Source organism: Fusarium falciforme, chromosome 2, assembly GCF_026873545.1.
Source record: "Fusarium falciforme chromosome 2, complete sequence".
Classification (NCBI taxonomy): Eukaryota; Fungi; Ascomycota; class Sordariomycetes; order Hypocreales; family Nectriaceae; genus Fusarium; species Fusarium falciforme.
In genome coordinates this window covers 2,560,859-2,588,737 of record NC_070545.1, presented here as the reverse complement: position 1 = coordinate 2,588,737, position 27,879 = coordinate 2,560,859, and the positions used below count along the sequence as shown (strand labels likewise).

The 27,879-nt window shown below is 54.3% G+C and overlaps 9 protein-coding genes across 9 annotated transcripts; 3 read left to right on the top strand and 6 right to left on the bottom strand.

The window, feature by feature from the left end:
- Window positions 1-498: 498 nt before the first annotated feature.
- On the bottom strand, window positions 499-1,605 carry NCS54_00275200 (Hypothetical protein; the record flags this gene model as incomplete). Its single annotated transcript, XM_053148343.1, has 1 exon — window positions 499-1,605. One exon carries the CDS (start codon window positions 1,603-1,605, stop codon window positions 499-501), a length of 1,107 nt encoding a protein of 368 aa, XP_053004318.1.
- Window positions 1,606-4,399: 2,794 nt separating this feature from the next.
- NCS54_00275100 (Hypothetical protein) lies at window positions 4,400-5,824 on the bottom strand (the record flags this gene model as incomplete). Its single annotated transcript, XM_053148342.1, has 1 exon — window positions 4,400-5,824. The coding sequence occupies one exon, from the start codon at window positions 5,822-5,824 to the stop codon at window positions 4,400-4,402; it is 1,425 nt and encodes a 474-aa protein (XP_053004317.1).
- A 333-nt stretch (window positions 5,825-6,157) lies between these two features.
- NCS54_00275000 (V-type proton ATPase subunit F) lies at window positions 6,158-6,775 on the top strand (the record flags this gene model as incomplete). Its single annotated transcript, XM_053148341.1, has 4 exons — window positions 6,158-6,289; window positions 6,355-6,390; window positions 6,445-6,582; window positions 6,635-6,775. The coding sequence occupies exons 1-4, from the start codon at window positions 6,233-6,235 to the stop codon at window positions 6,773-6,775; spliced, it is 372 nt and encodes a 123-aa protein (XP_053004316.1). The 5' UTR covers window positions 6,158-6,232.
- A 340-nt stretch (window positions 6,776-7,115) lies between these two features.
- On the bottom strand, window positions 7,116-7,769 carry NCS54_00274900 (Phosphatidylglycerol/phosphatidylinositol transfer protein; the record flags this gene model as incomplete). The annotated part of the gene is made up of 3 exons (XM_053148340.1): window positions 7,116-7,232; window positions 7,285-7,501; window positions 7,561-7,769. 3 exons carry the CDS (start codon window positions 7,767-7,769, stop codon window positions 7,116-7,118), a joined length of 543 nt encoding a protein of 180 aa, XP_053004315.1.
- A 4,018-nt stretch (window positions 7,770-11,787) lies between these two features.
- On the top strand, window positions 11,788-14,532 carry NCS54_00274800 (Hypothetical protein; the record flags this gene model as incomplete). The annotated part of the gene is made up of 1 exon (XM_053148339.1): window positions 11,788-14,532. The coding sequence occupies one exon, from the start codon at window positions 11,788-11,790 to the stop codon at window positions 14,530-14,532; it is 2,745 nt and encodes a 914-aa protein (XP_053004314.1).
- Window positions 14,533-15,335: 803 nt separating this feature from the next.
- NCS54_00274700 (UDP-N-acetylglucosamine--dolichyl-phosphate N-acetylglucosaminephosphotransferase) lies at window positions 15,336-16,799 on the bottom strand (the record flags this gene model as incomplete). The annotated part of the gene is made up of 2 exons (XM_053148338.1): window positions 15,336-16,313; window positions 16,374-16,799. 2 exons carry the CDS (start codon window positions 16,797-16,799, stop codon window positions 15,336-15,338), a joined length of 1,404 nt encoding a protein of 467 aa, XP_053004313.1.
- Window positions 16,800-18,078: 1,279 nt separating this feature from the next.
- On the top strand, window positions 18,079-19,860 carry NCS54_00274600 (MFS domain-containing protein; the record flags this gene model as incomplete). The annotated part of the gene is made up of 2 exons (XM_053148337.1): window positions 18,079-18,258; window positions 18,310-19,860. 2 exons carry the CDS (start codon window positions 18,079-18,081, stop codon window positions 19,858-19,860), a joined length of 1,731 nt encoding a protein of 576 aa, XP_053004312.1.
- A 719-nt stretch (window positions 19,861-20,579) lies between these two features.
- NCS54_00274500 (Hypothetical protein) lies at window positions 20,580-23,085 on the bottom strand (the record flags this gene model as incomplete). Its single annotated transcript, XM_053148336.1, has 3 exons — window positions 20,580-21,575; window positions 21,631-22,815; window positions 22,921-23,085. The coding sequence occupies 3 exons, from the start codon at window positions 23,083-23,085 to the stop codon at window positions 20,580-20,582; spliced, it is 2,346 nt and encodes a 781-aa protein (XP_053004311.1).
- A 1,841-nt stretch (window positions 23,086-24,926) lies between these two features.
- On the bottom strand, window positions 24,927-26,996 carry NCS54_00274400 (TGc domain-containing protein; the record flags this gene model as incomplete). Its single annotated transcript, XM_053148335.1, has 1 exon — window positions 24,927-26,996. One exon carries the CDS (start codon window positions 26,994-26,996, stop codon window positions 24,927-24,929), a length of 2,070 nt encoding a protein of 689 aa, XP_053004310.1.
- Between the last annotated feature and the right edge of the window lie 883 nt (window positions 26,997-27,879).

Sequence of the window (27,879 nt, the reverse complement as noted above, 5' to 3'; positions counted from 1 at the left end):
GTTCCATCAATTACGACATTAGCTTGCTTCTCAGCGGGCGCCTGTCCTCTCCTTAATGCCATTACATTACATTACGTTACTTCGCCCTTGCCCGACATTTGGAAGGCCATTAACCCACGGTTATCCACACTCTCCTATATCGCTGTTGCACCTTTTAGCCCGTATCTATCATCTAAACCTCCAGCAAACCTCGATGCTTTTCCTCTGCTGAATCTCTATAATTAATGCCATTTTCATTAAGAGGCCATCCTGACCAATGCTCTGACTCTACCAGTGTTATCAATGTCTACACAACACACCCTCATGCCACCCCTTTCCCCTCCGTAGTCGCCGAACCTCCCTGATGCCCAGCCCTCCGGACCCGCCATCGGCGCACGCTTTGCCCCGGGTCAATGTCCATATCACTTTTCTCCCCTGCAACAGGCCTGGCCCAAAGCCCCGCCACCGCCTCCCCTCGCCGGCACCGGCCGCTTCCCGAGTATCCGCCCGGCCGTTACCTTACACTCCGGTCAGGCTCCGCCGAAACATGGCCAACGTTCCAACAACCAAACATTCCATTCTCTCGTCCTCGTACTCATTCATGCAACGCTTCATGATAGTCGTGAACTCCATAATCCACACCATGAGCACCACCATGCTGAATATCAAGGGAAACGCAAGAGTAAATCTTGCCAAATCTCTCCAGTTGTTAGCCTGGCCAGTCCGCTCCCAGTACTCCGATCTTGAATCAAAGACGGGCTGCACCGTTCGCCAGTACAGTTTCAAAACCCATATGCAACAACCCTTCACCGCATTCAAGACCTCCTTAATAGCATCCCATAATCCTCGTCTGCCGTCTTTACCATATCCGTTACTGGAAGGATCTGCGATGCCGTCTTCGGCGTTGAGACGAGTGGGAAAGCTGCCTGGCACGTGCACTACCAGATCCATTGTCTGATTGTTGGCTTCTGTGCCGTGTTCCAGCCTCTGTCTTGGAAGGTATTCCGGGCTCTTGCAGGTCTTGTCCTCCTGGAGGGTGTCTGCCGCTGTCGTGTTCCCCATGTCGCCCAACTCCATCGTAGAAGTTGATGTGGACAGACTGCTGCACTGGAGACTAGCCGCGGGCACCTCTGACGTCGGTTCTGGCTCTTTGTTGGAAACACAAGTCTCGGGGGGCAGTTCTGGGTACCGCTCTGTAAGCTCCTGGTGTCTCGATATAGTATCGATTGCTCGAGTCTCTGTTGCAGACCCCGACCTCGGCCAAGTACTCCGACCACGATTCTCCTGGGAAATCTCCAGGGCGCCTGGCGTTGTTCCCAAGCCTCGAAGTTTCTGGATCGTGTGGTTCGCCTTGCGCCTCTGTTGAAGACCTGTCTGTGAGTCGTAATCTGGTTTGGTGTGGGATGTTGACATGGTCTGGGCGTATCCAGTAGTGGTGGTGATGCGTGTGGAAGCGCACGTCCGTTTCACCTCGTTGCCCTTGTTCGTAATGTCCCGCATTGCGCCCTGCGCCCAGGTTCTGATGCCGTTGCTGTCGTCTTTGCTCTTGAGCGTCGTCAAGCTCGGTTGGTCTACCAGGGCGAGCCTCTTCCTAAGGGTATTGACGTCGGCTTGTATTTCCTCCATCGTCATGAGCTGATCTCTCAATCCTGTACCGACCACCTCTTCTCTCTTTGGTGTCTGGGGATAGCTGAGGAGATCTGAATCCGATGTCTTTGTCGACTCGTCGTAATCCAGGAATCCGGTTTCGCTTCTCGCTGTTGGTTCTGGGGTCCAATCCAGTCGCTGCACTGTCGGCAACCGGCAGGAACTGTCCTTCACCTGCCGTTGGCAGTGCGACTCGTCTGCCAGGGCTTTTGCTAGTTGTGGGCTCTACACACTTCTTTCTAGGTTCTCCTGCTGGTATAACGACCCTAAGTTGGGGTGCGGCTGGTTTTCTGCTGGTGAATTGTGCACGATCGGGCTTGAGGATGTCTGAAGGATAGCGGATTTCTTGTGGTGGTTTGTCGTCGAATCGCGCACGGGGCTTTGGGAAGGAGGGTTCCTGCGATGAATGAATTCGTGGAGCATGCTCTTTGACGAGACCAGGCTGAAGCTGTGATTCAGTGGCAGCGGGTTGACGATCTTCGAGAGACCGGGAAGTGAAGCGCTGCTGCGTGTTTTGGGGACCTTCTGTACCCCTCCTGAGTCTGCTTCCGCCTGGGGACCTCTGCCTAAAAAAGGCATGACAACTCGCTTTTGACGTTGTTTTTCTTGTTTGATTGTTTGTGCATCATTGGCAACAGTCGCTGCTTTGTCGCCCCGCGGGTTCTTTGTGTCTGGAAAGCCACCCCGTCTTTCTGTGACATGCTGGGAGCGGCTTGGGTTAGCTCGAAGAGGGGAGCCATCATTTGGTCCAGGCTCTGAGGGTTCGTCAAAAATAATACCGTTCTCAAAGAGCTCCAGGACGGTAGGTGACAGGTCTCCGAGGCGCAGTTGGTGAGGAGTTCGGACTACCGTGTCTGATGAGTCCGAGAAAGATCTTTGAGGAGATCCGCTTGTCTTTGGCCACTGCCTAGAAGGCGAACGGCCTTCGGGTGTACCCAGATCTACCAGTTCCTGTTGTTCGGCCATCCCTCCATTGACATGCGGCTGTTGCTTCCCTATATCAACCTCGAGGTTAGTATGTGTTGTGCAGAAGAGAAAGAAAACAAAGGACTGACTTGAAAAGACCGATTCGCTTCTTTGTGATTGGGCAATAGGGCTTAAAACGGGCTCCTGGGCTGATAACCACTGATGAGTTTTCCGTCGCCATCTGCCAGTGACAGAAGCTGCAGCTTGCTGTTGTTTGGCCAATCTCTGAATCCGTTTGTCATGCTGCTCCTGTGCTATTTGTTCGATGTGACTTTCGATTTCTTGCCTCGTAGCTTCAGACAAATTCATCTTTGATAGCCCCTGGAGCTCGCGCACGACTCTCATGGTGTCTCCGCCGCTCTCTGAGGAACTGGCATCGGGAACTCCTGTATGAGGATTACAACCCTGGACACCGAGCCAATCGCCGCTCTCCTTCAAGCTTCTCCGTAGCTCGCGAGCCTTTTCCCTGGCCTCCATGTCTTCCAACAATAGTATGGGTGGCTTCTTCGCAGATGCCGCAGAGGTGTGTGGTTCCGTGATAGCTGCCGACTCGGGTGTCTTTTTCGATTCCATCGTTTCAACGTCATCTCTTGCCATATTGCCACGCATTTTCTCGACACTGGGGGAGCTCATGTGACCCAAAGGAGTCCGGCTCTCTTTGTGGCTGTCTGTAGAAATGCCCTGACCTGCAGGAGCCTTCTCCTCCGGGAAACTGCAGTCTAGCAACGCCTCGCTGAGGTTTTTTGGTGTATTCCAAGCCGTAATTTGGTCCGAAGCCCGCATACCATCTCGTTGATTCAGATGGTGACTATCAGTAAAGCGACGTCGATGCTGTGAAGTGTGGCCTGTGGACGGGGGAATGTCCCGGCTACCCTCACCAAGTGCTTCCGATGATTCCTTTGCCATCTGTTCCTGATTTTCCCAGAGGTTATTCTTTCTCAGCGTCCCTCCTCGTTCTGGGCGGTTGCTCGGGAGCTTGTTCTTGAACCAGGCTCCTACGTCTCCCAAGGTGGTGCTCCGGCCAGGTTCATGCCTAATTTTGATCCATCCTCCAACGTCACCGAGTGTGAGCCTTCGGTGGTGCCCTTTCCCCCGGCGGGCCTCTGTCATCTTTTCAGGGCCTTCGAAAGACGGAGGTCTACGTCGGAAGGATGTCCAATGCGGGTCAGGCATGTATGGGCTCGAGAGGATGGACAGTTGCAAAGCCAGAGGGCGATGGGATATCGGTGTACCATGCAGGGTGCTGCTTCTAATTGGGTTCGGCGGAGACAGACGAGACAACCGATCGACACGATTTGCTGAGCCTCGCAGATGTCAGCTAATATGAGCAAGAAGAGTCGGGATGATCAGAACAAGAATGAATCAATGTGATAATGTTGACATCCATAGGTTGAACACAGTTCACACAATCTTGTCCCAGGAGAAGGAGGTACTGAATGCTTTTACTCTCACTTCCTAGGTACCTACCAAGACAATTGGTACGTTATTCGGAGAAGGCAGGTACAGATGTGTTGGAAGTGCAAAGGGCAGGTGGTAGCTTCGCCCACAACACCATCACGCTTTTCAGGCTATGAAGGGGCGAGTGGGCAGATAGGTATCTATTTGCGTAAAAGAAAACCAGGAACAAAACCTCCATAACACGAATAACCTTCATCAATAACGGGATATGCATGTCTTCAATTTCGCGTCGAGATCCATATTCAGAAAGCACAGCCTTAACGCCGACCTGTGAATGCCGCCCGAAGTTGCGGTTGCCCGCTATGTAATGCAACTTGCACGTAAAACAAAAAGAAAAGAAAACCCCAGTCTACCACCGTGGGTTGGGGCGTTCTTGGGGGGCCTGTTTTCTACCCAGGCTCGCAAAGGGGTTACCAGCACCGCTCAGGTTTGAGCCCGTCAATCTACGGTTCTCTGTGTGCTTGGAAGGAGTTCCTTGCCCCCAGTTCCTCTGCTCATAGGCCGCCATCTCCCGCGAGTTTCGTGGAGATGCGGTCTCCTGCGAGGTGAGCTCGTTCAAGCTCGTGGCTTTCTTTAGAGGAGACTTGTGGTGGGTGTGAATTCCCATGTTGCCGCCAAAGTTGATGTTTGAAACTCCTGATGAAGTGCCAGTTGAAGTATATCCGGCGGGCAGGCTATGGCGAGGGACAGAACTTCTTTGGCTGGCGCTAGGTCTGAAAAGCTCTGAGCGTCGGCTAGCTGTAGGAGGTGTAAACATCTGCGGCTTCATGACGTTGCTAGGAGTAGGGGTGATGTCTTTTTTTTCGGGTGTCCCAACCGATTGGATGTAAGGGTTGGCGTGAGTCTGGAAAGAGTGCCGGATCTGAGTGGTCGGAGTGCCAGTTTGCACAAAGTCTTGGTACTTCTGAGGCTGGTCGTCGGAGAACTGCGTACCAACATCACGGACAACAGGGTGCAATCGAGGGTGGACAAACTTGGTGTCATACTCTTTCATCACCTGCTTCTGGATGATCGCCGTGTCCTTAGCTTGCTGCGTGAATCGGGAACAGAAGAAGAGCAGCTGGCCAGTGATGATGATCTGCAGAAGGAGAGTGTTGAAAACGGTCACGCTCGGTCGGGGGTCCAAGGGAGCCAGAGGCAGAAAGATCATGTACACCAGCACATGGCCGGGGCCAAAGAGGCAGAAGAGCCGCAGCGAGACTGGGAGAGGATCCCAGATCGATAACTCCCAAACATCGGAGCCCTTGTCGGGATGAGCTCGCGACTCGGCAGATTCTGGCGTGAGGATGCTTGCGAGATATCTCAGGGGTGTTGCCGGCGATGAGTTGGACTGGTCGACCTTCACACGGCGTGCAGAAGGTGTCGAGAGCTTCTCCTCAACGTCAACTTGAAAAAGTCGGTACTTGCGGGTTCGTGTAATTGTGTAGAAAGCGTTCGTGGACGAGAAAAAGATTAGGATCCAGACCAGAGGGTAAATCTTTGATATTGTTTGGTTAGCTTTAACAAGACTAAGGAGGCGGAGGTAGCTCACAAAGAAAGCCAGCCAGCCAGTGCCAGCGTCATCACTGAAAACATCGTCGCTCGACGAAGAAGCTGAATTGGCGCGCGCAATCAGGAACAGAAAGTTCATAGCCAAGCCGAGTTGAGTGCCTGCAGTAGTCGAGTCCCAATCTCTCGTCTCAAGCTCCTCGGACAGCCAAAGCAAGAAGTCCATTGGATTCAACATGGACTTGATGCGCTCAAGGAGCGGCGTCCTACGAACTAAGCGCGGCATGGTGACGAAAGGCGCAAGTATGGCCTAAAACTCTGCTCTTCGAAACCGCGATATTCGGATGGACCGTCGTGTGTTGCCGCAGCGAGCGGAGGGAGCGTGAGAAGGCGATGGCAGCGAGGCCAGATGTTGTTTACTTGGAGATGAGATGTTGGCTGTTGCTGAGGGCGATACTAATTCTTTGTTAGGTATCCTCTTAGCACCTCTATCTTAGTGGCCAGTGTCTCTAGGCCGGGGCGCCGGGGGTGGTCAGAGCTTCAGGCAGGTCCATTCACCAGTCGGCATCAGGCGGAGCCTCAGGCGCCTTCTGTTGTGTACCTTACCTAACACACGAACCTCCCGCCTTCATCTTCGAGGACGGGATCGAATAACGAGTATCCCACGACTTCACCTTCGTTCGGAACATTCGCCATGGCTTCTCAGGCGGATTACAAGGATCGCCAGTTTCTCGCCGTCATCGGTGATGAGGTATGGGCTTGCTACGATCACGGGCACTTGGTAGACGCTGTTGCGCTGACGTAGCTCGCATTCAGGATTCCGTAACAGGACTGCTCCTCGCGGGCATCGGTGTGAGTATCGCATCGCATTGGGCTCTTCTTCTGTTGACTGACACAAGAGACTAGCACGTTACCACGGGCGCCGATCCTCAGAAGAACTTTCTCGTTGTCGACAACAAAACAGACACCGGAGCCATTGAGGCTGCCTTCGACCGGTTCACCGATGAGCGAAAGGACATTGGCATTGTGCTTATCAACCAACATGTCTGAGGCCCAGTATGCCACTTGCGATTCAAGATCCTAACGAGATTTGCAGATTGCCGATAGAATACGACACCGTATCGACACCTACACTGCGGCGTTCCCTACCGTTCTGGAGATCCCTAGTAAAGATCACCCCTATGACCCCGAGAAGGACAGTGTTTTGAGGCGAGTTCGACGTCTGTTTGGAGAGTAAGGGGAGCAATGGTATTCTCGGCGCACGTAATTCGGGAAGCGGGACGCACACGCAGTGTAGACATGAACCTAGGCTAGGCAGGCGGTATTGTTATTCTACCTTCAACATATTATCCAGGGCAATCCGCATGTCTAGCAACGAGAACGTGGAAACGATTCAAAGGACGGATTCTCGTATATGCCAAATCGATTCTAAAGCCGCTGAAAGATGCTAAACGAGAGCAAGAAATTCGCCAAACCAAACGTCAAACCCAGAGACCCATGACAACGTGCCAGTGCCCAATACTTAATACGAAGACAACGCGCCATACGCATGTTGCTGTGTACGCCGAAATCCACCATTACAGGTCGAGACCAAACAAACCCTTGCTACTTCGGGAAAACTCAACGGTCGCAGTCAGGCAGGTGATCTGCACATCCTCGACGGTGAAGACATCAGCCAGCACGGTGTACTTGCCCTACACGAGGTTAGAATCATAATACGACAGAATCAGGCGGACTTGAACATACAGGAGGAATCTCAGCAGGGAGGTCGACAGTCTTGAGGATTTCCAGGTCGCCAGCCTCGACGGGGCACTTGAGGTCGACATTTCCAATCTGCTCGCAGAGATCGGCCTTGGTGCTGATGAGGCGGATGAGACCGTACTTGACGGTGAGCAAAACATAGGCGCCCTCCTCAATCTTCTGCTTGACGGTTCCCTTGGCCTTGATCACCAGCTCCTGGCCACTATCACAACGTTAGTACTATATCCCGAGCGCTATTATCGTTGAGCGGGGTAACCGTACGCCTGAGGAGGGTTGGGCAGCAAATCGACGCTGTCGATCCTGATGAGGTCGGCAGCATGGTCGCCAGGGCAGAGCTCGAGGGGAGAATCGCCAGGAATCTTGAGGTCATCGTTGACCGTGACGTCGGGCGCGCGGCCATTGAGGACGCTGAGAGCCGCGGCTGGCGCCAAGCAGGCAGTCAGACACGCGGTGACGGTCGAGAATCTCATGGTACAAGGGTCTCGTGCTTAAACTCGAGTTTGAGGGTCGATGATGGTGAGAAAGGTAGTAAAGCGGTTGATGTCGTGGATGAAAGTTGAGTGCAGATGATGAAGAGGTCGTTATCAGGGCAGAATGGAAGATGGCGAGTGGCTTGGTGTTGAATGCGTCATGGGACCGAGGCTCCACCCTGATGGCAACCACTGGCCAAGGGCGGCTGGGGCTGGGAAGAACTCTTGATGCCTCACCGCCTTGCAGCATGCAGAAGGAAACCCCGGGCCGTATCCGGAGGGCACCAAATAGGCTCCGTGCCTTGCCGTGGGAGTGCAAGCGTCTAGAACCTGCACGACAGAGCCGGGGAGAGTGACCTGCAATGACGCTGGAATTGTTTGTCCGTTACGACAGAGAAATGCCGTCTCCTGGAGCCATCATGTCTGTTGTTACCTCAGCCGTGCAGCCTTCCATGGTTGTCTCGCGCTTGGCGCGATGTGGCTGTTGCAGTCGCAGTGGCTGACATCCATACCCATCTTGATGCGGCGCGGCCTCTCCGTTTGCGCTTCTCACTGATCAACGCCCAGGGCAATCTCGATTATCGATTATCTGAGGCCAACCACCTGCTGCATCCTCGCTCAGCCCCAGGCAAGAGCGGAGCATTGACGCCGAAGTTAAGGCACCCGCTGAGTCAAATCTTCGGGCCTCAGGCACAAGGGGTCCGCTTGATGCACGGACCACGACATTTCTCTACTATATAACCACAGCCATCTCCCGACCCTTACTTGTTTTCCTTTCCTCTTCATACTTACCTTATTCCGATTAACCCCGCTCATGAATGGGGAGAATCAGCGTGGAGGGCCTGCATTGCACAGCGCGGAGTCGCTCCATGCTCCATTGTCCTTCGGGACCATGGGGGGTGTAATTTTTGATTTACCACTTCTTTCATTATGGACTGCTGCTTGCGGCGGCCATGAAGAGGGACACCTCATCGAAGCGTCGATGGTACTTGCTCACATGACTGCGACGGAGAAAAGCCTGAGAGACGGTCAAATAGTCGGCAACTATTGCTGCTCGGCCAGGATTGTTACCATGTCATTTAGGCAATCGTCTGGAAATGCAAGTGAGGCCACCCATGAAGTTCAGACGCGTCCGCTTCCTGGATGTATCTCGCGAATGGGAGCGAGTCATGCCGGAATGACTGTGAACGACGTGCGATTGGGTAATATGGCGGCGCGGCGCAGGACCTGATGGGATTTGTTTCGAAGAAGCCACTTCATGCATTTCGCATGCTGGTCTTTTGCTATCAGAATGCGATGCCAGCAGGGATCCTCGAGTAATGAATGCCCGCTTGTATAATAGCCCAAGTTGGTCGCACTGTACGCGTTGGATGCGTGATAACACGGCTTTGAGCTTCCAGCATCTCCCCCGCTTCTAGTGCCCACCCACCATCCAACGCTGAGGGTCCGTGGTGTGAAGCTAAGGTTTCGCGAGCGCAGAGATCCAGGGTTGCTGAGTCTCTTTCCATGAGGAAGGCATGAAGATGGAGTGGTCACGGGGATGAAGCATGTTGCGCGTATCCTTCACAGGTAAACAGAAAGGCTGCGACCCGGAGCATGAGGAGGACAAGCACGGCAAGGCGCAGGAAGATGACTGCGACATGGATTGCTGAGGGAGCTCTCTGTGCCGTGGCATGCAGATTAGTTACATGTGGTGCGTAGCAGCACCCTGCCAAGGCCAGAGCAGCTTGGTAAGTGCGAATACGGGACGTGGTAGCATGGCAATGCAAATACAATGGAACACGAACAAAAAGATGCGTGAAAAACGGCGTTTAGTATTCAGAAGAAATACAGGGCGTAGCGCCCTGGCTCATGATCACCCGAGCGTGAATGTGAACGTGATTGTGGATGTACCGGAGACTTGCCAAATTCACCTTCCGTTGGGAAACTTCAACTTCAATTCCTCCATGACAGCCTCCAACAGCCCGCAACCTACCCTTTACTTTGCCGTCGCAATGACGCGACCCCCATCACGTACCACACCCGACACGGCTTCGCAGCACCCTCCCTGCTGAAACCATCATGGAATCTCCTCACTGGCTCCAAGGCACGGTTCCATTTGCGCAAGCTCAGCTGATTGGATACTTCCGCCATGCGCCAGAGACACGAAGCTTGTTCCCTGCCAGCCAAGCCAATGAGAGTCGGTTACGGGTGCCGTCCTACGGTGGTCGCGCGCACAGTACGAAGGCTCGAGGCAAGAGGGAAAAACAAACCGGACCTCTATTGATACGCTAGACTCGTTCGGGACGGGCTGCCTCGGCCGCTTCGCGTTGGCTAAAGTGGCTCACCAGTTTCACCACACACGGCTTGTTTTTGTGGCGGGTGCCAATTTCCAGTGGCCCCCGCTCACCTCATCATCTCCACCGCCCAGCCGCCAACCAGATGCCACGAGCAGCCAGCAAGACGCTGGCTGGCGTCTTCGCCTCTTTGGCTGGCAGACGGCGTCCTCAACCTACGTGCCTGATTCCCTGCAAAAGTGGTCGTCGTCATTTTGCCTGCTTGAAAATCTGGTGAAGCCCCCTCCCGACTCCTTCGCTTCCCGTTCATACCGAAATGCTCGACTCCTAGTGTCCGCCCATCAGAGAGACAAGACTCGCAAGTCTCGAAAGACATCCATAGTGTCTTTGTTTGGACCTGACATCGCTCACCCGCCCGCCCTGGTTCTTTTCTTTTCTGCCATTCAAGTCTCGACGACCTCACATCCTCGCGCCCCTGGCGGGCTTGCTCACGCCAGCGAGCCCAAGGGTTTCCCGCTCGTGTCTCTCGCCATCCGCAATTTCAGAGTCTCCTCCCCCCCGATCTCCCCTCACTTGAGTTTCCTCCCCTCCCCCCTCCCAGCCCTGTGCTCAGCTGCAGCGGCCGCGTTCATGTCATCCATATCAGTGCCTCAGGCCGAGAAAGCGCCCTGCGCGCTGCACTAAGATTTCTCCCTATCCACCGCCAGTCAAGGTTTGGTTTAGCGCCAGATTTCTCTTTTTGTCCTTGTCTCGTCTCTTCTTCCATGTCTCTGTCTTGTCTCTTCTTGGGGGGGACCACTGTCCCCGTCCCTCTTACTTCCCCTTTGGACTGCCGCCCAACCCAGCAGAAGCCCAGCAGAACACGCCAGAGACGGACCCAGTGGTCCATTGGTACCTACCCTCTGAAGCTGAGCGCTGCGCAAGGTGAGTGGGAGTCCCCGGTGGGCGAGAAGGGCGAGTGAGGTGCCGTTGATGAGGGTACCTTCCATGGGTACGTACCTTTTTTTTGCTCCTCCGTCTGCCTCAGCCAACTGGAAACCCCCAGCAGGCGGGCAGGTCCCAGGTCGGTACCGCAGTACCGCACTCGTCTTGAAGCAAGCACCCGGCCTTGTCGCTCCTCCCCATCTTCTTCCTCCATCACCCATCCTTCTTCGTGCAGTCCACGATCTTCAATCCTCCCTCTCGTTACTGTCTCGTCTGCTACAAGCGCTCCCCGTGTATGGATTGTGTTTGAGTAGTCTCAACTTCTTTTCCTCCTTTTTTTTTTCTCTTAACGAAAGCCTAATCCACGTCGTCTTGCACTCGACACCTCGACCCTCCTCGCCTTCAACCCGGCCTTGACGGATCACAACGAGTTTTGCGAAAACACAAACCGACCGATCGTGTCCCCAACACGCCCTCGACTCGTGTCTATTGCCCATATTCCTACTCTGGGCACCCGACTGATCACGACTATCGCCTTTCTTTCTCCCGTCGTCGCGGCGCTCACCCTCCACCCTTGACGCTGACGCCCCGACGAGTCTCTCGAGTCCACGCTTCGACGCCTGCGATTACCTTCCCCGAGATCTCTCGCCCTCCTTCTCCTGCCGCATGAGACTGCCGGCGAATATTCTTTGCGACTCTTGCCTGTGGTGTCCCCGGCGCGCGTTCTGAACGGCGTCGTCATGCCCCAAAGACCGCGACGGTAAACACCCTACGCATCCTCCCCGACGCCCACTGCCCTGTGAGCTTCACCACAGATTATGACCGACAAGACGGCGGCGCTGTCCACGCAGTCCGCGGCTCCTAGTCAGACTTCGCCTCCTGCACAGCCAGGCGCGACGCCCAAGAGCGACGTCGCCCGAAAGGTCGAGACGGCGGAGGAAGAGCCATACACGATCAAGTGTATTTGCAACTTCACTGACGATGATGGAAACACAATCTACTGCGAGACGTGTGACACGTGGCAACACATCGACTGCTTCTACCCTAACAATAGAGAGGAGGCGATCCGCGAGGACTTTGACCACTCCTGTGCAGAATGCAAACCTCGTCCTCTCGATCGCCAAAAAGCTATTGAGCGCACAACCCGTCTCAAGAACGGGGCCCCCGAAAACCAGCCTGCGGACAAGAAGACGAAGCGCCCCCCCTCCAAGGGCCACAAGAAGCGGGCCAAACCCAACGACTTGCAAATAAACGGCCATGCTGGACCACAAGAAAATGGAAAGCATGGCCATTCCGCAGACCATCCTCCTCCTCCGAAAAAGGCAAAATCTTCCCATCGATCCTCTCAATCCGTCAGCTCCCAAGCTCCTAAACGAAGCCCCTCCTACGGGAACGCGCGATCAAATCCTGCTCATCCTCCCAGCCCTGCAACCACCCCACCCGACCTTCCCGAAGATTTTCAGATCCACCACTATTCACAAGGATTCTACGACTTGTACAATGCAAGGGATGTCCCAGACTCCCACAATAATGCGTTTGCCAGTCTGGCCATCCCCACAGCTCTGTCCCGTTGGCTCCGCGAGCCCGACACCATGAGAAATGAGGTTGGCAGGCGTCATTCCGAGGTGTTCCAAAAGACACCGGCAAACCTGGAAGCCAAAAAGCCCAAACTCGACGTCAGGGATGCCACGCGAACACTCGATGATGGCAAATCTCTACGGTGGAGGTTTCTCAACTCTGCTACACCCATCGATAAGGACGTACCTCTCGTCGAGTTGAATGGAGCGATTGGCTTCCAAAAAGACTACTGTGCCGACCCAGCAAATCTCTGGGCCGACCTCTCCTCTCCTCTTCCCTTTGTTTTTTTCCATCCTGTTCTCCCCCTATATATCGACACAAGACAGGAGGGGTCGCTCGCTCGCTATGTCCGCCGAAGCTGCAAGCCTAACTCACAACTCGACACCTACCTTTCCGACGAGAGCGAATACCACTTCTGGATTGTAAGTGATAGGTACATTTCGGCTGGCGAGCAGATCACTCTCCCCTGGGACTTCCGACTGGAAAAGAGTGTTGATGCTCGCTGGCTTCATCTTCTTGGTCTCAGCGACGACGAATCACCCAGCAACGGCGAAACTCCAGTGGACGAAACCGAGTACATGGCAATATCGAATTGGATCGACCGTATACTGTCCGAGTATGGTGGTTGTGCCTGCGATCTGGACAACAACTGTGCCTTTGCACGATTCCATCGACAGTATCTCTTTGGAAAAACCCAAGCTCGTCCTGCAAAGAAGAAGCAACGGAAATCCAAGGCGCAAGCCATCTCACCAACCAGCACAGGACCGGCTCCCAACAGCCGGGCCACGAGTGAAGGACAGGTTGACGATGGGGCAGATCACGATAACAGGTCTCAATCGGGCTCCTCGCGTAGCAAGCCTCCAAGCCGCGATCGAACTCCCCTTCGACAAGGTTCTTTGGATAAGCCTAACATCCTAACCGAGCAGACGGACCGGGATAAGCGAAAGCTTGCTGCAGTCGAGTCCACATTCCGTCGTTTGGAACAGGAACAGCAACAACCGGCAAGGAAGAAGAAGCGCGTCTCCGACGGTACCGCATCGAACTCGTCAAAATCAAAAGCCCGCCATGGTTCAACGGCATCACACAAGACCTATGTCGATTCTGGGACATGCAGGAGCAAGTCTTGCTCGCCCGCAAGTTCTCATTCTCCTCGAACAACCCACAAGGCCTCGGTTACGACCCAAGCTTCTTCCATCAGCCGTTCCCGTCAGTCTTCTGCCACGCTAAGAGCGGTGTACTGCGACGCTGCTGTGCAAACCGATCCGGTCGAGGGCGAGTGGTACAGCGAGCCCAACCGATCTCCCCGGCCAAAGAAGCGCATCATTTCGCTCTCTAAGCGGTTGCTGAACAATCGCCAAAGAGCACGAAGCGATGAAGAAGAGCGCCGCAGACTATCCCTAACTACGCAAACGTCGAATGGGACCGCAATGGAAGTCGACTCGCCTATAATGGAGCATACTCCTGTGATTAAGCGATCAGAATCCGAGCTGCCGTCACCCCGTTCACAGGCTGGAGACTTGCCCATGCCTGATGCTTCTTCAGCAAACACAACACCTGTTCTCGGATCTGCCGCGAGCGACACGTCGACAAAGACAAAAACTCCCGATCTTCGTGTCCAGCTGCCTCCAGTACCTGCTTTTGATAGCACCGGCCTTGGGATCCAGCATGCGACAACTCCACAGTCAGCTGGGTTGGTTCAGTCTCCTCTTATGGGCACCCTGCCAAGTCCGTTCGCCCCTCCAGCGGTCAACGGCATTGCAGCTCATCCCAGCCCTATCAAGAAGAAACTAAGTCTGAGCGACTACACCAAGAGCCGGATGAACAAGGCAGGAAAAACTGCCGGGGGCAATACGCTCCACAAGCCTTCCATCTCGAGTCCGGAAGACACAAAAGTCGACATCATTCTTGAGTCCCCCTCGGCCGAGAAGACTGCGGAGAACCTGGCACCTACAGTACCAGCTGTCACGACCAACGGCTCTCTGTAACATGACGACGTAGTTGTACGCTTAGCATCACATCGATTTCCAAAATTTTGTTGTTTGCTTTTTCTTTCTTGGGGATGGCGGATTCAAAAGCCCGGAGTTCTGCTATTCTTATACACTGGCTTGTACGTCGGGTGGCACCTCCGATGGTTGGCGTTTGAAGAGGATCAGGACAATGAATGGATGGGTTCAGGGGGATCCTGCAGAGGACTTGACACCAAGCCTCGACATGGCGCAGGGTCCAGGTGTCTATGTATTGACGGCACGCGATGCGCCCTCTGGGTTGTTTATGTATTGGCGAGAAAACCAGGTGTCTTGGTTGGCGATGGCCAAGTTAGTTATGTTGAAGAGGATGATGGACGATGGGTTCCTCGGATGGAAACGAACGAATGGGTTGGCTGGTTGGTGTTGTAAGAACGAAAGGAACGGAAAGGACGGCAAGGGATGATGCCTATGCCAAGTCTCGCTTTGGGATTTTCTCTTGTACTTATAGGCGCGACCGGGGTTGGTTTGCATGTTCTATATGCAGTTCGATGTAGTATCCGTATAGTCAGTCAGTCCCGTCGCCTCGCGATGAGGGAAACAATGAATTCTTAGTCGGGGTGGATGAGTACGCATCCGCCCCGAAACCTTTCAACGTTATATTTGATGGACAATTTTCAATGTTGTATTCATTTCGTCACGCTATCTATTTAGGCAGGGTATCATTATTGACGAGAGTTGAATATTCAAACTGTCAAGTTTGAGCACTCTTGTATAGGTACGTACCAGATCTTTACGGGGGGCATTCCCGGATGCACTTTTTCCTAGTAGTGCACAGTCCCCCAGTTGTCTTCCTTAAATACCAACAGAGCAAGACGGTGCCTCACGAACAAGCCAAATAGGCCAACCACAAGCTGCAGCGTGGTCACCTCAAAGGCGAGGCGATCTTCGCGCAGGGGCCCGCGCCAGACGAGCCACAGGTTGAGGATGGTAAAGTTGCTCGTCTCGACAAACTGGCCCTTCTCGTCGGTTGTGACCTTGAGGAGTCGGAGCTTGGCCAGCAGGTGGAGGACTTGAGCGATGAGGGGGTGGGGTTGGCGCTCAGGAGACCATGGGGTGACGGAGGGCTCGAGAAGACCGGTTCGTGCATTGAAGCGAGGGAGTCGGTGGCGTGGACAAGGGATAAGACCGAAAATTTGTGGGCACGAGTAGAGAAAGTTGAACAGCTGCGGGATGAGGAGGAGGCCGAGTGTCTTTGAAAAGTGGCCGAGAATGCCGACAACTGCGAAAACCATGCCCGAGAAGTAGCAGTAGGTATCGCCGACAAAGACCTTGGCGGGGTACCAGTTGTGGCAGAGCAGAGCGCAAGAGACGCCGATCCAGGGGAGGAGGAAGTAGAGCGAGAAGAGATGCGAGTCGGTGGCGGGGTGAGGGTAGGGCGTGAAGAGGTAGAGGCAATCGTTGAAGACGAGGAGCAGGGCAACGACGATGCACTGGGAAACCTCGATGCCGTTGATGCCAGCCAACATGTTGATGCTCTGGGGGCAGAACATGGCGACGCAGGCCATGTAGACGTAGTAGAAGGGACCGAGATCGAAGAGCTCTCCTAGGTAGGGCTGGAGCTGGACGGGGAGGACGATCGAGGTGACGTCAAAGTCGACAAAGTAGACGACGAGCAGGGGGATGGAGGCCAGACCAGGAATCCACCACTTGTGCCGCCATCGAATGTCAAAGAGGTCGTCGCCGACTCCGAGGAGGGCAATGGTCTGGAGGGAGATGATGGCGCTCAGGTAGGAGGCAAGCTGGAGGGAAAATCGATATCAGTATTGGCTATTAGATTGTGTCCATCATGAGAAGCCTACCTTGTTGTGGGGGAAGCGGTGCAGGAAGCGCCCCTGGTTGACTTGCTCCAGCTCGACGACGACATCGCGATTTCCACCACCACTCGTCGCAGCCACAATGTCCTTGTAGAAGGGAAAAGGGATGAAGACCATGACGGTGATGAGGTAAACAGCAGCGCATACAGCGCCCATGCACTCTGGGATGTCGGGACGGTGCAGCTTGCTCATGTCGCGACCACGGAAGCCGGCGCGCATAAAGGTAGGCCCCAACCAGCGTATCATGGCATAGCAGATGGAAAATGCGAGCAGGGAGAGCGAGAGCGAAGCGATGAGGGGTTCGCCATCGCCGTGAAAGGTATTTGCGAGGACGGCGAGGGATGCGCCGGAGAGGGTGAGGAGGGACAGGGTCTCGGGTCGCGAGAGCGAGGTCGTCGAGGCGGCGGCCATGATGGAAGCGACTGACGCTTTGAAAGGTATGATGGAATGGTGGGGTGTAGTTCCAAGTTAAGTCGAGTGGCGCGCGGGGAACGAGTGAGGGCGCATCCTGGTCGCGAGAAGGAGACGAATCGATTGATGGTGTTAAGGAGCGTGGGCGATGAATAGGTGGTTTACCGTAGAGACAATGGATGTTGCGATTTGTTGCAACTGATAGAAGTACAAAAATACGAGGTTCAAGTTTTGGTGACACGTTGAGCTTCCATCCTTGGTAGGGTAGGGTACCTGGGGACGGGATGTGGAGGCGTGTCGCGGAAGCACGTGCCGCCGGGGGAGGAGACATCATCAAACTCCACATTGATTCAACAGCAAATCATCAACTGCGCTTTTCTAGGAAACCACCCAATTTGTACATTTCAATGCGGATCCGTTGTAGTTGATTTTCTCACTGTGGGACGCTGCGAGACCCAATCTCACCTGCAGCATGTTCGTCAGCACTTCATGCCACCCCGGCCCCCAAGAGTCCGGTTTGAAAACACCGCCATGCCCCCATGATGGTGTTTAATACCGACTCGACTCGGATCTTGGGAACTGCGGGTATGTACCCAGAGCCTGGTCTGGCTTTATTGGCTGGTTGAAGCGGCGGGAGCTAACGTCCTGAGCCAATAGAAGGTCTTTGGGGATCCGTAGGTTACTAACTAACGAGGAGAGTCGATACGACACCCAAAGCAGCATCTCCGATACTTATGCATGAGCTGCTTTTGCGTACTTCAGTGGAACTTCAGCGTCGCTGTTGAGTCACACCCCCGAGCAAGGGTTCCCACATCGCTCTCTTTCAACGATGTACATCCGTCTAGTTCCCGGCTTCTCAACCATTGTCAACTCCTCTTCTGCCGGCGCAACTGGAAACCATTGTCGATCCGATCCCCTTTCACTCACTCATCATGCGCCTTGCCATGGACATGCCCGTGGGGCCGGCCTCCTCCTCGGCTCCGATCCCCGAGGGCTTGGCCATGGCATCTCCACTCCGCCGGATATAGGGGTGGGGATAGATGGTGACCCTGTCTGATTTGATTTGAAATACGGATGGATGCCCTCTTGATGCAATATTTTGTCTTGATATCCTCCAAATTGCCTGCCTCACTTTGCGCTGTTCTGGTTGGCTTCTTTGTATTCTCACCACCGTCTGTCTTGAGGTCCTCGGCCAAAGACTACAACTTGAACTTCAGTCCGGCTTCAGTCGGCTTATGGGCCTCGTCAGGAACATTATTGAGTTGAAGTTCTCAGTACAATGAGCTCTGGCAGCGAGAAGGGGGAGGCCTCTGGGTCTATTCGAGAGAAAAACACTGCCGCGGTAGAGGACAAGGAGGCCACTCTCTCACCTCCATCGGTAATCTCAGACAAAGATGATGAAATCAACGAGAAGAAAGGGCGGGGGTCACCCGAAGACTTTGACATTGAGGCCCAAGATGTGAGTTATGACTGTTTACAGAGCCATATGGCTCTACTGATATATTCATAGGACATGATTCAAGCTGAGAGGATCGAAACTCGAGCGACAAATGCCAGCCGCAAGACACATCGCAGCATCATCAGCCGCCTCTCTCTAGCCAAGAGCAAGACGAGAGAGAGACTACCGCCGCCTGTACACCCAGTCATGGACCTAGACAATGGCGTAGTAGGCTGGGAGAGCCAGCATGATCCTCAACACCCCCTTAACTTCTCTCAGTCGCGCAAGTGGTTCATCACTGGCCTCCTCTCTGCCATCACCTTCATGACGCCCTTTGCATCTTCCATCTTGGCACCGACAATCTCCTACGTTGCGGAGACATACCACGAGACCGACCTAACTAAGAGTTCCATGCCTGTTAGCATCTTCCTGTTAGGTTATGCTGTTGGTCCCCTCTTCCTCTCGCCCTTGTCCGAGATCTATGGCCGACACATCATCATCACCGGCGCGAATGCCTTCTTCTGCGCCTGGCTTATAGGATGTGCCCTCGCCCCATCTCTCGACACCCTCATCTTCTTCCGCTTCATGTGTGGCCTTGGTGGCTCTGCTTCCCAGACCGTTGGAGGTGCCATCGTCGCCGACCTCTTCCCTGTCAGTGAACGAGGCAAGGCCATGACCCTCTGGATGATTGGAACCATGATCGGTCCCTCGACCGCGCCAGTCATTGGCGGCTTCGTCGCTGAAACTATAGGATGGCGTTGGGTCAACTGGATCACCTTTATTCCTGCCACCATCATCGTCATCGCCATCGCCATCCTGAGCTGCGAGACGAACCACCAAGTCCTCATCCGCCGAAAGACGAGGCGTCTTCGAAAGGAGCTCAACCGTCCAGAGCTACGCAGCTGCTACATCGATCCATCCGCCCCCGTCTTGACTCGTCGTCGAATCCTCCTCAATGGCCTCACACGACCCCTCCGTCTACTCTTCAGTTCCCCCATCGTGTTTGGGGTGTCGCTCTACATCGCCTTTTCGTACGGATGCCTCTACCTCCTCTTCAACACTATCCCCATGGTATTCCAGGGCAGCTACCACTGGTCCATCGGCATAACAGGCATCGTCTACCTCTCCCTGCTCATCGGCTACATGGTTGGGCTCTCCGTCTTCTCAGCCTTGTCCGACAAGACGGTCGTCCGCATGACAAAGGCCAACAACGGCGTCTACGAGCCCGAGATGCGCCTCCCGGACTGCATCTACTTTGCCTTTATCTTCCCTATAACCTTCTTCTGGTACGGTTGGTCCGCCGACAAGGCAGTTCACTGGATCGTCCCTGTCATCGGTCTGGTGCCGTTTGGCATCGGCATCGTGGGGACGTGGATGCCCATCCAGGCGTACCTGATCGACGCTTATGCCCATTACGCCGCCAGTGCTCTCGCCGCATTTTCCGTCATGCGCAGCGTCGTGGCTGCATTCCTGCCCCTCGCTGGACCAGAGATGTTTACATCCCTTGGCGTCGGCTGGGGGAACTCGCTGTTGGGTTTCATCGCCATCGCGTTGATCCCTATCCCTACGATTGTGTACAAGTATGGAGGCAGGATACGGAAGAGGGAGAACTTTAAGTGGTAAAGGGTTGGTGACGTTGGGTGGCTTCGACTGTAGTTAGCACCAGGGGTAAATATATGGCACAGAGTATTGAAGTTCTGCAAACCTGACACAATCTAATGAATAAAGTCTCAGGGGAGATACATCAAAATACTCGCTTTCATACACAAAGATTTTCCATGGTGAGATACAGCCAACAACTAAGGAATGACATCATGAGTGCATCTAGCCTGTGATGCCTGAGAATCCAAGTTGCGTATCCATCTTCATGTCTGGAATGTCCAAACGCCATGGCAATCTAAGCTTATTAGATTGTCTCGAGCCTTCATCTTCGTCTCAAACACATCAATATCATCAGAACAGGCCCAGGATCAAGAACTGAGATCATTCATCGTTTCAATTGCAATTGCTTTTTGGGTATATCAACCCCTTTCCGTACTATCTAAGCAAAAGCGACCCCGGCGACAGGATCGAAGTGGAGAGATTCGTAAACATCGTCGAAGCTACCCAAGTTCCCGAACAATATAAATAATCTTCAGTTTAGCCCCCCAAACCAACCAACCATCCCAGATAGATATAAAAACCGACAAAGCGCCTTTTGGGTGTTTTTTTGTTGCTCAGATGTCCTGCCCAGAAATCAAAACTGAAAAGAAGGAAAAACAAAATCCAAAAACTCCAGCTTCTTCTTTATCCGTAGTGTATGCCGGGTATCGCTTCATAAAAAAAAATATAATCGCCCTCCCTTATATCTCCTTTACAAAGCCCACCTCAACGAGACTGTCGGGGTCAATGTCTAGGTTGGCCAGCTTGGTTCTCGAATTCTCCCTGATCCACAAGAATGCTTCAAGCGCCACGCGTCGGCAAATGTTCTTGAGTGATCGTTTCTCTCGTTTCTGCACTCGCATCGTTTGCTTGCCCATGAGATATACCGTTTGGGCCTCCTCCGCGGACCGAAGGGCATCCAGCTCGTCTCGTACATCCGGAGGCAAGTCGCTTTCATCTGGTGGGAACGGGCCCCTCGTGATGAACGTCATAAGCTCATTCACGATGATACGGGCCAGGTTTGGTGTAAGAATGTCATCCATGTAACCATGTCGCAGCACAATCTGATAGCAGGAGGGGATCTTGGTCGTGACCCGAGAAATGACGAATCGCTGGTCGTAGGGCACTGTGGGTTGAGACAGGGGCCGCATGTGGAAGAAGACAATAACCTGCGGCCGAGTCTGGAATTTTCGGATGAATTGTGTAAACACTTTTGGGATGTGATCGCCGCTGCCGCCAACCTTGTCGAAGAAGATGCCGAGACCTGGGGCCGGCGTGATGCTTCCGCCTCCAAACTCGGGGGCAAGTCGAAGACGGACCGAACGGATCGAACTATCTCCCGCCTCTCTAGCAATCGAGTTGTTGCGAGAGGTGCTGCGGGACGAAAGCAGAAAGTCGGCCGGATCTACCACATCCTTGATTTCCGCCTCCCATTGTTGCTCCTTACCCCATCGCCAGAGTATGAAGACGGTTGAAAGAATGAAGGATAGCACGATGGCGAACCAACCGCCATCTGGTACCTTGTTCATTGCAGCGCTGAGGTAGATGCTGTCCAGGAGAATGAAGACTAGGAATCCAAACAGCACAACCAAGGTCGGCACTCGCCAAACGATGAGGGCCACTAGAGATACTAGACAAGTCGTGATAAACGTGACGAGAATGACGCAGGCACCGTAGGCATGGCCCAGACTCGTTGTCTATTCCAAAGTAGGTCAGAACATGGTCAAATTAGAGTCGTAAGGACCAACTTACGTTATTGTAGACAGCTGTGACCACGACAGTGCCGATCATCAGCAGCCAGTTCGCAAAGGGCATGTAAATCTGGTCGTGGAACTGGCGACTGGTGTGAACTGTCTTGATATGTGGGAAGTAGCTCAGCCTCATAAGCTGCGAGATGAGTTGGAATGAACTGGTGATCAAGGCCTGGCTAGCAACAATAGCTGCAAGAATCGCAATGATCAGGCTGAAATAGAAGCTGCCTTCGGGCACTGTACGGAAGAAAGGGTTCGTGAAGGCCGTCTCATCCTTGTCGTGGGCAATGAAGGCAGCTTGACCACAGTATGTGATAAGCAGGCAAGGGTAGGCCAGGACCAGCCAGGAGAGCTGAATGGCCCTTTTCCCAAAGGCACCCAGGTCTGCAAAGAGAGATTCGACACCTGTGAATGCCAACAGCAAACCGCCCAGGGACTTCCAGCCGCTCGAGTCGTTTCGGATCAAATACGTAAAGGCGTAGTGTGGGCTAAAGGCCTTGAGCACGGTGTGATCGTATCGGACGAGGTTAACAATGCCGACGGCAAAGTTGAAGAAGAGCCAGACCATGACCACTGGCGCGAAGGTCGTACCAATCTTGGATGTCCCGAGTGGTTGGAGTAGGAAGAGGAAGACGAGTATCGCGCAGCTAATTCCCACGATGGCAGACCTTCCCAGATCGGGCCTCACAACCTGAATGCCCTGGATGGCGCCCAGTACGGACTGGGCGGGTGTCAAGACGCTATCGGCCATGACCATGGCGACTCCCAGGATACCGACAGTCTTGAGGACCGCCTTCGCGGCTCGACTCCGTTCGAGGAAGTCTCGTACTATCCTCCCGGCTGGCGGCAATTCGGCGCCAGTTTCGCGGTCCAGGCGCACCACAATCCTCTCGGGGCCGCTGGGGTCGGTTCGGACAATGTTGGCATAGCGGGCGAGCAACGAGTAGACGGCAAAGGTGCCTCCCTGGCCGTCATCATCGGCTGACAGCACAATGAAGCAGTACTTGACAGTCACGATGAGGGTGAGCGACCAGATGATTATTGACAGGGCGCCCACGAGGTCTTTCCATGATGGTTGTTCGGTAAAGGTCGAGCTGAAGACGTAGAGAGGGCTGGTGCCAATGTCACCATAGACGACACCGGTACTCTGGAGAGCGAGCCATAGCAAAACGCGGCCCTTGTAGGTCTTTTACACAATCACAAGTCAGAACAAAACGGCACTCGACGATACAACAAGCAAGCAACACATTGATTGCCGGCATGGAGGTTGGGCCGACGATGCGGGACCTACCTGCTTATTCTCACGACACAGATCCTCATGTTCGATTCGCTGGGCTTTCTCCTGGTCATGCAGGTCGCGGGCTTCGGGGTCTGTGGGGGCGGCGTCTTCGCTTTCTTCGGTGGCCGCGTTGACCCAGGCTTCTATCCTCTGGTTACGAGCATTGTATGAGATCATTTCGATCTTTGGTCGCGATGGGTCACTCGGTGACGCTGGAGATCCAGAGGACAAGGGGCCAAAACCTGGGGCCCGGGGTTATATACTCTGGCCATGCTGGGACTGGGATGGCGTAGAATGACGAGCCTAAGCCGTCCAAGCGATGACCGGGCTTATCGGCCGGACGCCATCTTGCTGGTGAACTTGGCTTCTGGGCGATCCACTCTGGCAACAGCCACAAGTCTGGCAAACGGCGCCTATCTTGGCCGCCAAGAAGTCCCAGGCGTCGTCTGTTGCGGTGCTGATAGGCCGTCGCGTACTCGCCTAGACCTAATTTCTCGGACATCTCCACCCGGTAGAGCAGGCCCGCAGACGTCGATGGATGGCCTGCGTAGAAGCTGCGCTGCAGGCGTCTGCAGGCCTCGGGGCTGTGTGCGTGTGCAGGCAGGCCAGTCTCCCCAATTGCCCCCTCGCTCTCGTCATCGGCAGCACGGCTTTGTGGCCAAGATACGGCCGAGAAAGCTGCCCACAGTTAGTCGAGAATGTCGGAGAGAGGTGCCATCTTGGCAAGCATCTCCTTGTCCTCAAAAGTGATGGTCCAATGGCGCGCCGCGACGCCCCAATCACCTGCCCCAAGGCCTCAAGGTCTCGAGTCCTCCCCTCCAATCTAGCCCTCGAGAAGTGCGGGGATAGTCGATTTTGCCCCGTGGAAGAGTCAAGGGCTTGACCCAAGACGGTCACGTCCGCAGACAAAAAGCCGAGCCGCTAAAAGCTTGGTTCGTTCTTGGTGTCTCTTGGCCGTTTCTTGGCTGCTTCTCTGTCCTCGCCGTAGGGGTCCTTTCGGTCGTCCGAGACCACACACGAGGGCTACCGAGATTTCCCGCATGCGACCATGACCGTTCGAGCCAGCCTCTGGCTTTTGTGGCGGGCGGAACCTTCGGTGAAAGGGCAAAGAATCCTGTCAGTCTGTATCCACGAGCCCTCCATCCGAGTCTCACCAGAGACCCACGTGATTGCTTGAGAGGTCTTTGAGTCTTACGGTGATAGTGTGATTGTGATTCTTTCTGCCGAGCCAAGCATGTTGCAATCCGATGTATGTCCCAGTCCCAGTCAGTGCGCAAAGCGTTGATGATACAAGGTCTCCATAACAAAAACTGGAAGAACTTGGGTGGTCTGAGGTGCTCTTTCCTTCCGAGGCCGGCTGCATTAGAATTGGAGGAAGTTGCGACCGCATGCCTCCATCATCCATAACATCACACCCCTCCCTCAGGTTTCACGGTTGCAGAACCCACAGCAGAAGAAAGGCTGACGACGGAGAAAAGAGAAATCATCTCGGGGTATCAAGCAGCTTACTCGCATGGATCTAATTGTGGAGGTTTGAAAGTATATCCCCACTACATCAGTTGAGCATTTGTAATAGTGGTGTCGGTCATGATCATGCTGATTGATACTGGGTACTTGTGCGTGATGTCAAATTCTGAGAAAGAGTTTCCAGACTCTCAAACCACAAATGAGGCTGCATGGATGAAGTCATGTATGAGCCTCACGTTCGATTATTTGGACTTACGCCGTATTGGTGCCGATTTCCAAGAAACAGCCGCGTTGCCGCATAACTTGGCGATAATATTCCAGCGCCATTCCGGCTTTATGCTGGGAATACAGCACTTAGCAAACCCCAACCAATAAATGGCACCTGTGTTCCAGAACGCTGGTCATCGTTGGTTCGTGCATGTCAATGCAGGCCGGAAGATTCCTAGTTTGACCTACTATCTTGGCGTCTATATCGTAAGAGTCTTTGCAACTTGTAGTATTATGCCAACCCCAAGACTCCACATCAACCATGTTGAATATACCACCAGACCTCAAACCAAATCCCAGGTTACAAGGTACTCCCACTGCATTGCGTATCTGCCGATCTTGGCAAGGAACTCGTCACCCGTGACACCCCTCGGGTCATGATCGCCGAATTTTGTCAGGACAATCAGCCTAACCGACTTGCCCCGAGGACCCAGGTCCTTCGCATTGACATCGATCCAATACCAATAGCCGTCAGTCTGCAGTGGCACCATTTCGTCGCGAGTTCCCTCGCCACGGGGGAGGCTGAGGATCACTAGGCGTTCCTTGCCGCCGTTCATCTTGGATGACCAGTGTTCGCAGGCTTTGGAGAACTGAAACCGCACGATCTCGCCGCTGTCGACGGAGAGATGGAGTTGTTTCGGCTCCACGCTATACTCGGCAATTCCTTCATCTGCAGTTGTCCCGCACATCGTATGGGGTTCCCCATCGATGCCGCCGGTGTAGTACGCGTCCCAACCCACAACCTGGCCGTCGGAGCGGAATTGATAGCGTGACTCGGCTGGGAAATGTCTTCTGCCAAAATCCTCGTTGGAACTTACGAACTGCACAGGCGAAAACTTGGCCGTGTAGTTTTGTCCGCACACATGACCGGCACCCCAGCAAGCGTCCAAAAGCTTCCAATCCCCGCCATCGATGCGGACTGCGTTCCAGGCATGCCCGTCTGGCTTGGCCGGCGGAGGACGCTCACCCTTCTTGAGTGGTGTGTATCCGAATCCCTTTCCATGGCCAGTAACAACGACGCATTCGAGCCCAGCTCTGTTTGCGATCGCCTTGTATGTCTCTGCGTACCCTGCGCAGACGGCTTTTCCAGTGAAGATAGTGTCCTCGGCAGTCATGTGTCTGACATTATTGCCGAAAAATGCGGCCGTGTCGTAGTCAATGTTATGATGGAACCAGGTGAATATGGCTCGCGCCTTGTCCGTATAAGACGGGAATGGGTCACAGAGCACCTTTGCCAAATACCCAGTAGGGTCGGTTCTCGGCAACGAACCCCTAGGATATTGCGCTGCCACGGTATCGGGGCCACTCCAATCTCGACAAATGAGGCAACCGTATACCGGCGCTATTGGAGTAGCAGCTCGGACCGTGAATGCCTCGATCTGGGCCGCTGAGGGGCGCGATGAGGTAGGGATTGGCGGAGGCTCATCCTCTGAGCGTGGACGGCTAGGTATACGAGGTCGCACGGTCGGTATCGGGGGTTCTTGGGAGTCATCTCCATGTGACGGCTTCCGTCCGGACGAGAATCCAATAATAATGGGGGCTTTGGTGTTTGTTTTGGTGTTTGCAGTTGTCCTAGGAGGCAGTTTCTTGGGCTGGGCTGTCTCCTGAGGCTCGGGAACGGCACTCGCCTGTGGCTTGGCTGGGCGCGAAGGGAGTCTTGGTGGAAGGCTTGGCCGTGGCGGCAGTGCAGGCTCGGCACTCTTGGGAGGCCGAAGTGAAGGTATAGACCGCTTGGTCTTTACTGCCTTGGCGGCAGCTGCAGCCTCCTCTCGTTCCCTTCGAGTTGGCGGTAACTTTGGGAGGCTTGCTGGATCATAAGCTGGAGGTAGCTTGTGCCCAGGCGTGCCTTCAGAACCTTGGCTTGTAATTGACGAAGGGGGCCGCCCTGCAGACAGTGTAGATAATGTGGAATGCTGAGATAGCTCTGAAGAGCCAGAGCCACGCCTGACCATCAACCCAGGAGGTTGTGTCGAGGCGCGCCGCGGTGGCAAGGTCGGCGCTGGCTGCATCGACGATGTGCGACTTGGGAGCGGAGGTGGGCCCCCAGGACGACGATGTTGGGCCTCATCATGTGGAGATTCTGCTATAGTTTGCTCTACAGCAGGAGTCGAAACGATCCTCTTGGGCCTCGGAGGAATCAATGGATTGCTTTTAACGGGGGCATCAGCTGTTGTTGAAATGGTTGGCACCGTCTGGCTCCTGGCCTCAACCGCAGGACGGCCGGGAGGGGGTGGAGGGGGAGGCCGCTTGCGAAAGGGCTCAGGACTCGGGGCGCCAGTGAAACTCTGTTGCTTCTTGAGAGCGGCAATTCTCTCAGCCAGACTGTTGAACTGGGGCTCCTCGGTCTCGGCCATGATGCTGGCAGGTAAAAGGGGCCTCAAATGTGCGGTTTTGTTCAAGAGGTGTCTTGTATGGTCTGCGAAAACCGGAAGGTGGAGGTGCGGCTAGAGCGTGGCGACAAGCAAGAGTGAAACAGCTTGGAGACGGGACGGCCACGTCAGTTGCCAGCGAAGAAGACGAATGCGAGGTTGTGACTCGAAGTCTAGCGAGAGGATAGGTAACGACAGCGAGGGAGATGTTGAAGGTGACTCAGGGAAGAAGGGCCTCCATGGTGGGATGAATTGGAAGATATGGAAAGTCTCGAAGGATTTGGGGTCTGCCCAGGCCCCAGGCGACCACTGTCCTGTCCATGCTTGAGCGCTGATTGAAGGGGCCAGACACAGCCCTGTAGGTGGGACCTGGAGCCGCAGTTTCGAGGACGGGGAGTGGAAGATCCTTCTCCAGCTCGGGTTTCATCATATTCTAGAGCCAACCGATCTTACAATCTTGGCTGCTAAAGTTACGCTGATGATCACACCATGACAGGCATATTGTCTCTTTCTTGTCTATTCTTTGGCTTTTTTGTCGAGCTAGTCCGATGATTTCGTCAAGACGCTTCCTTGTAACACCAACACAGGCTGTGGCAACTTGTCGCCAGCATCAGATTCTATACCTGTGCCCAGGCTGGACTACTTTAGCCCATGAGTTGTCCAGGTTAAAGGAGAGTGTTGGCTGCGCGAGAATTGGCCAACCCGACTGCAATCCTTGATCCAGAGATAATTTCAGTTTCAGAGTTGAGTCACACGGTATTCGTCGTCCCAACGGCATGTGGAGGGTCCCATCTCCCGATGCATCTGTGCATCCCGTACCCTGGAGACGGCTCTGCAAGGGGAACGAAAGCCTGAGAAACTCGACATC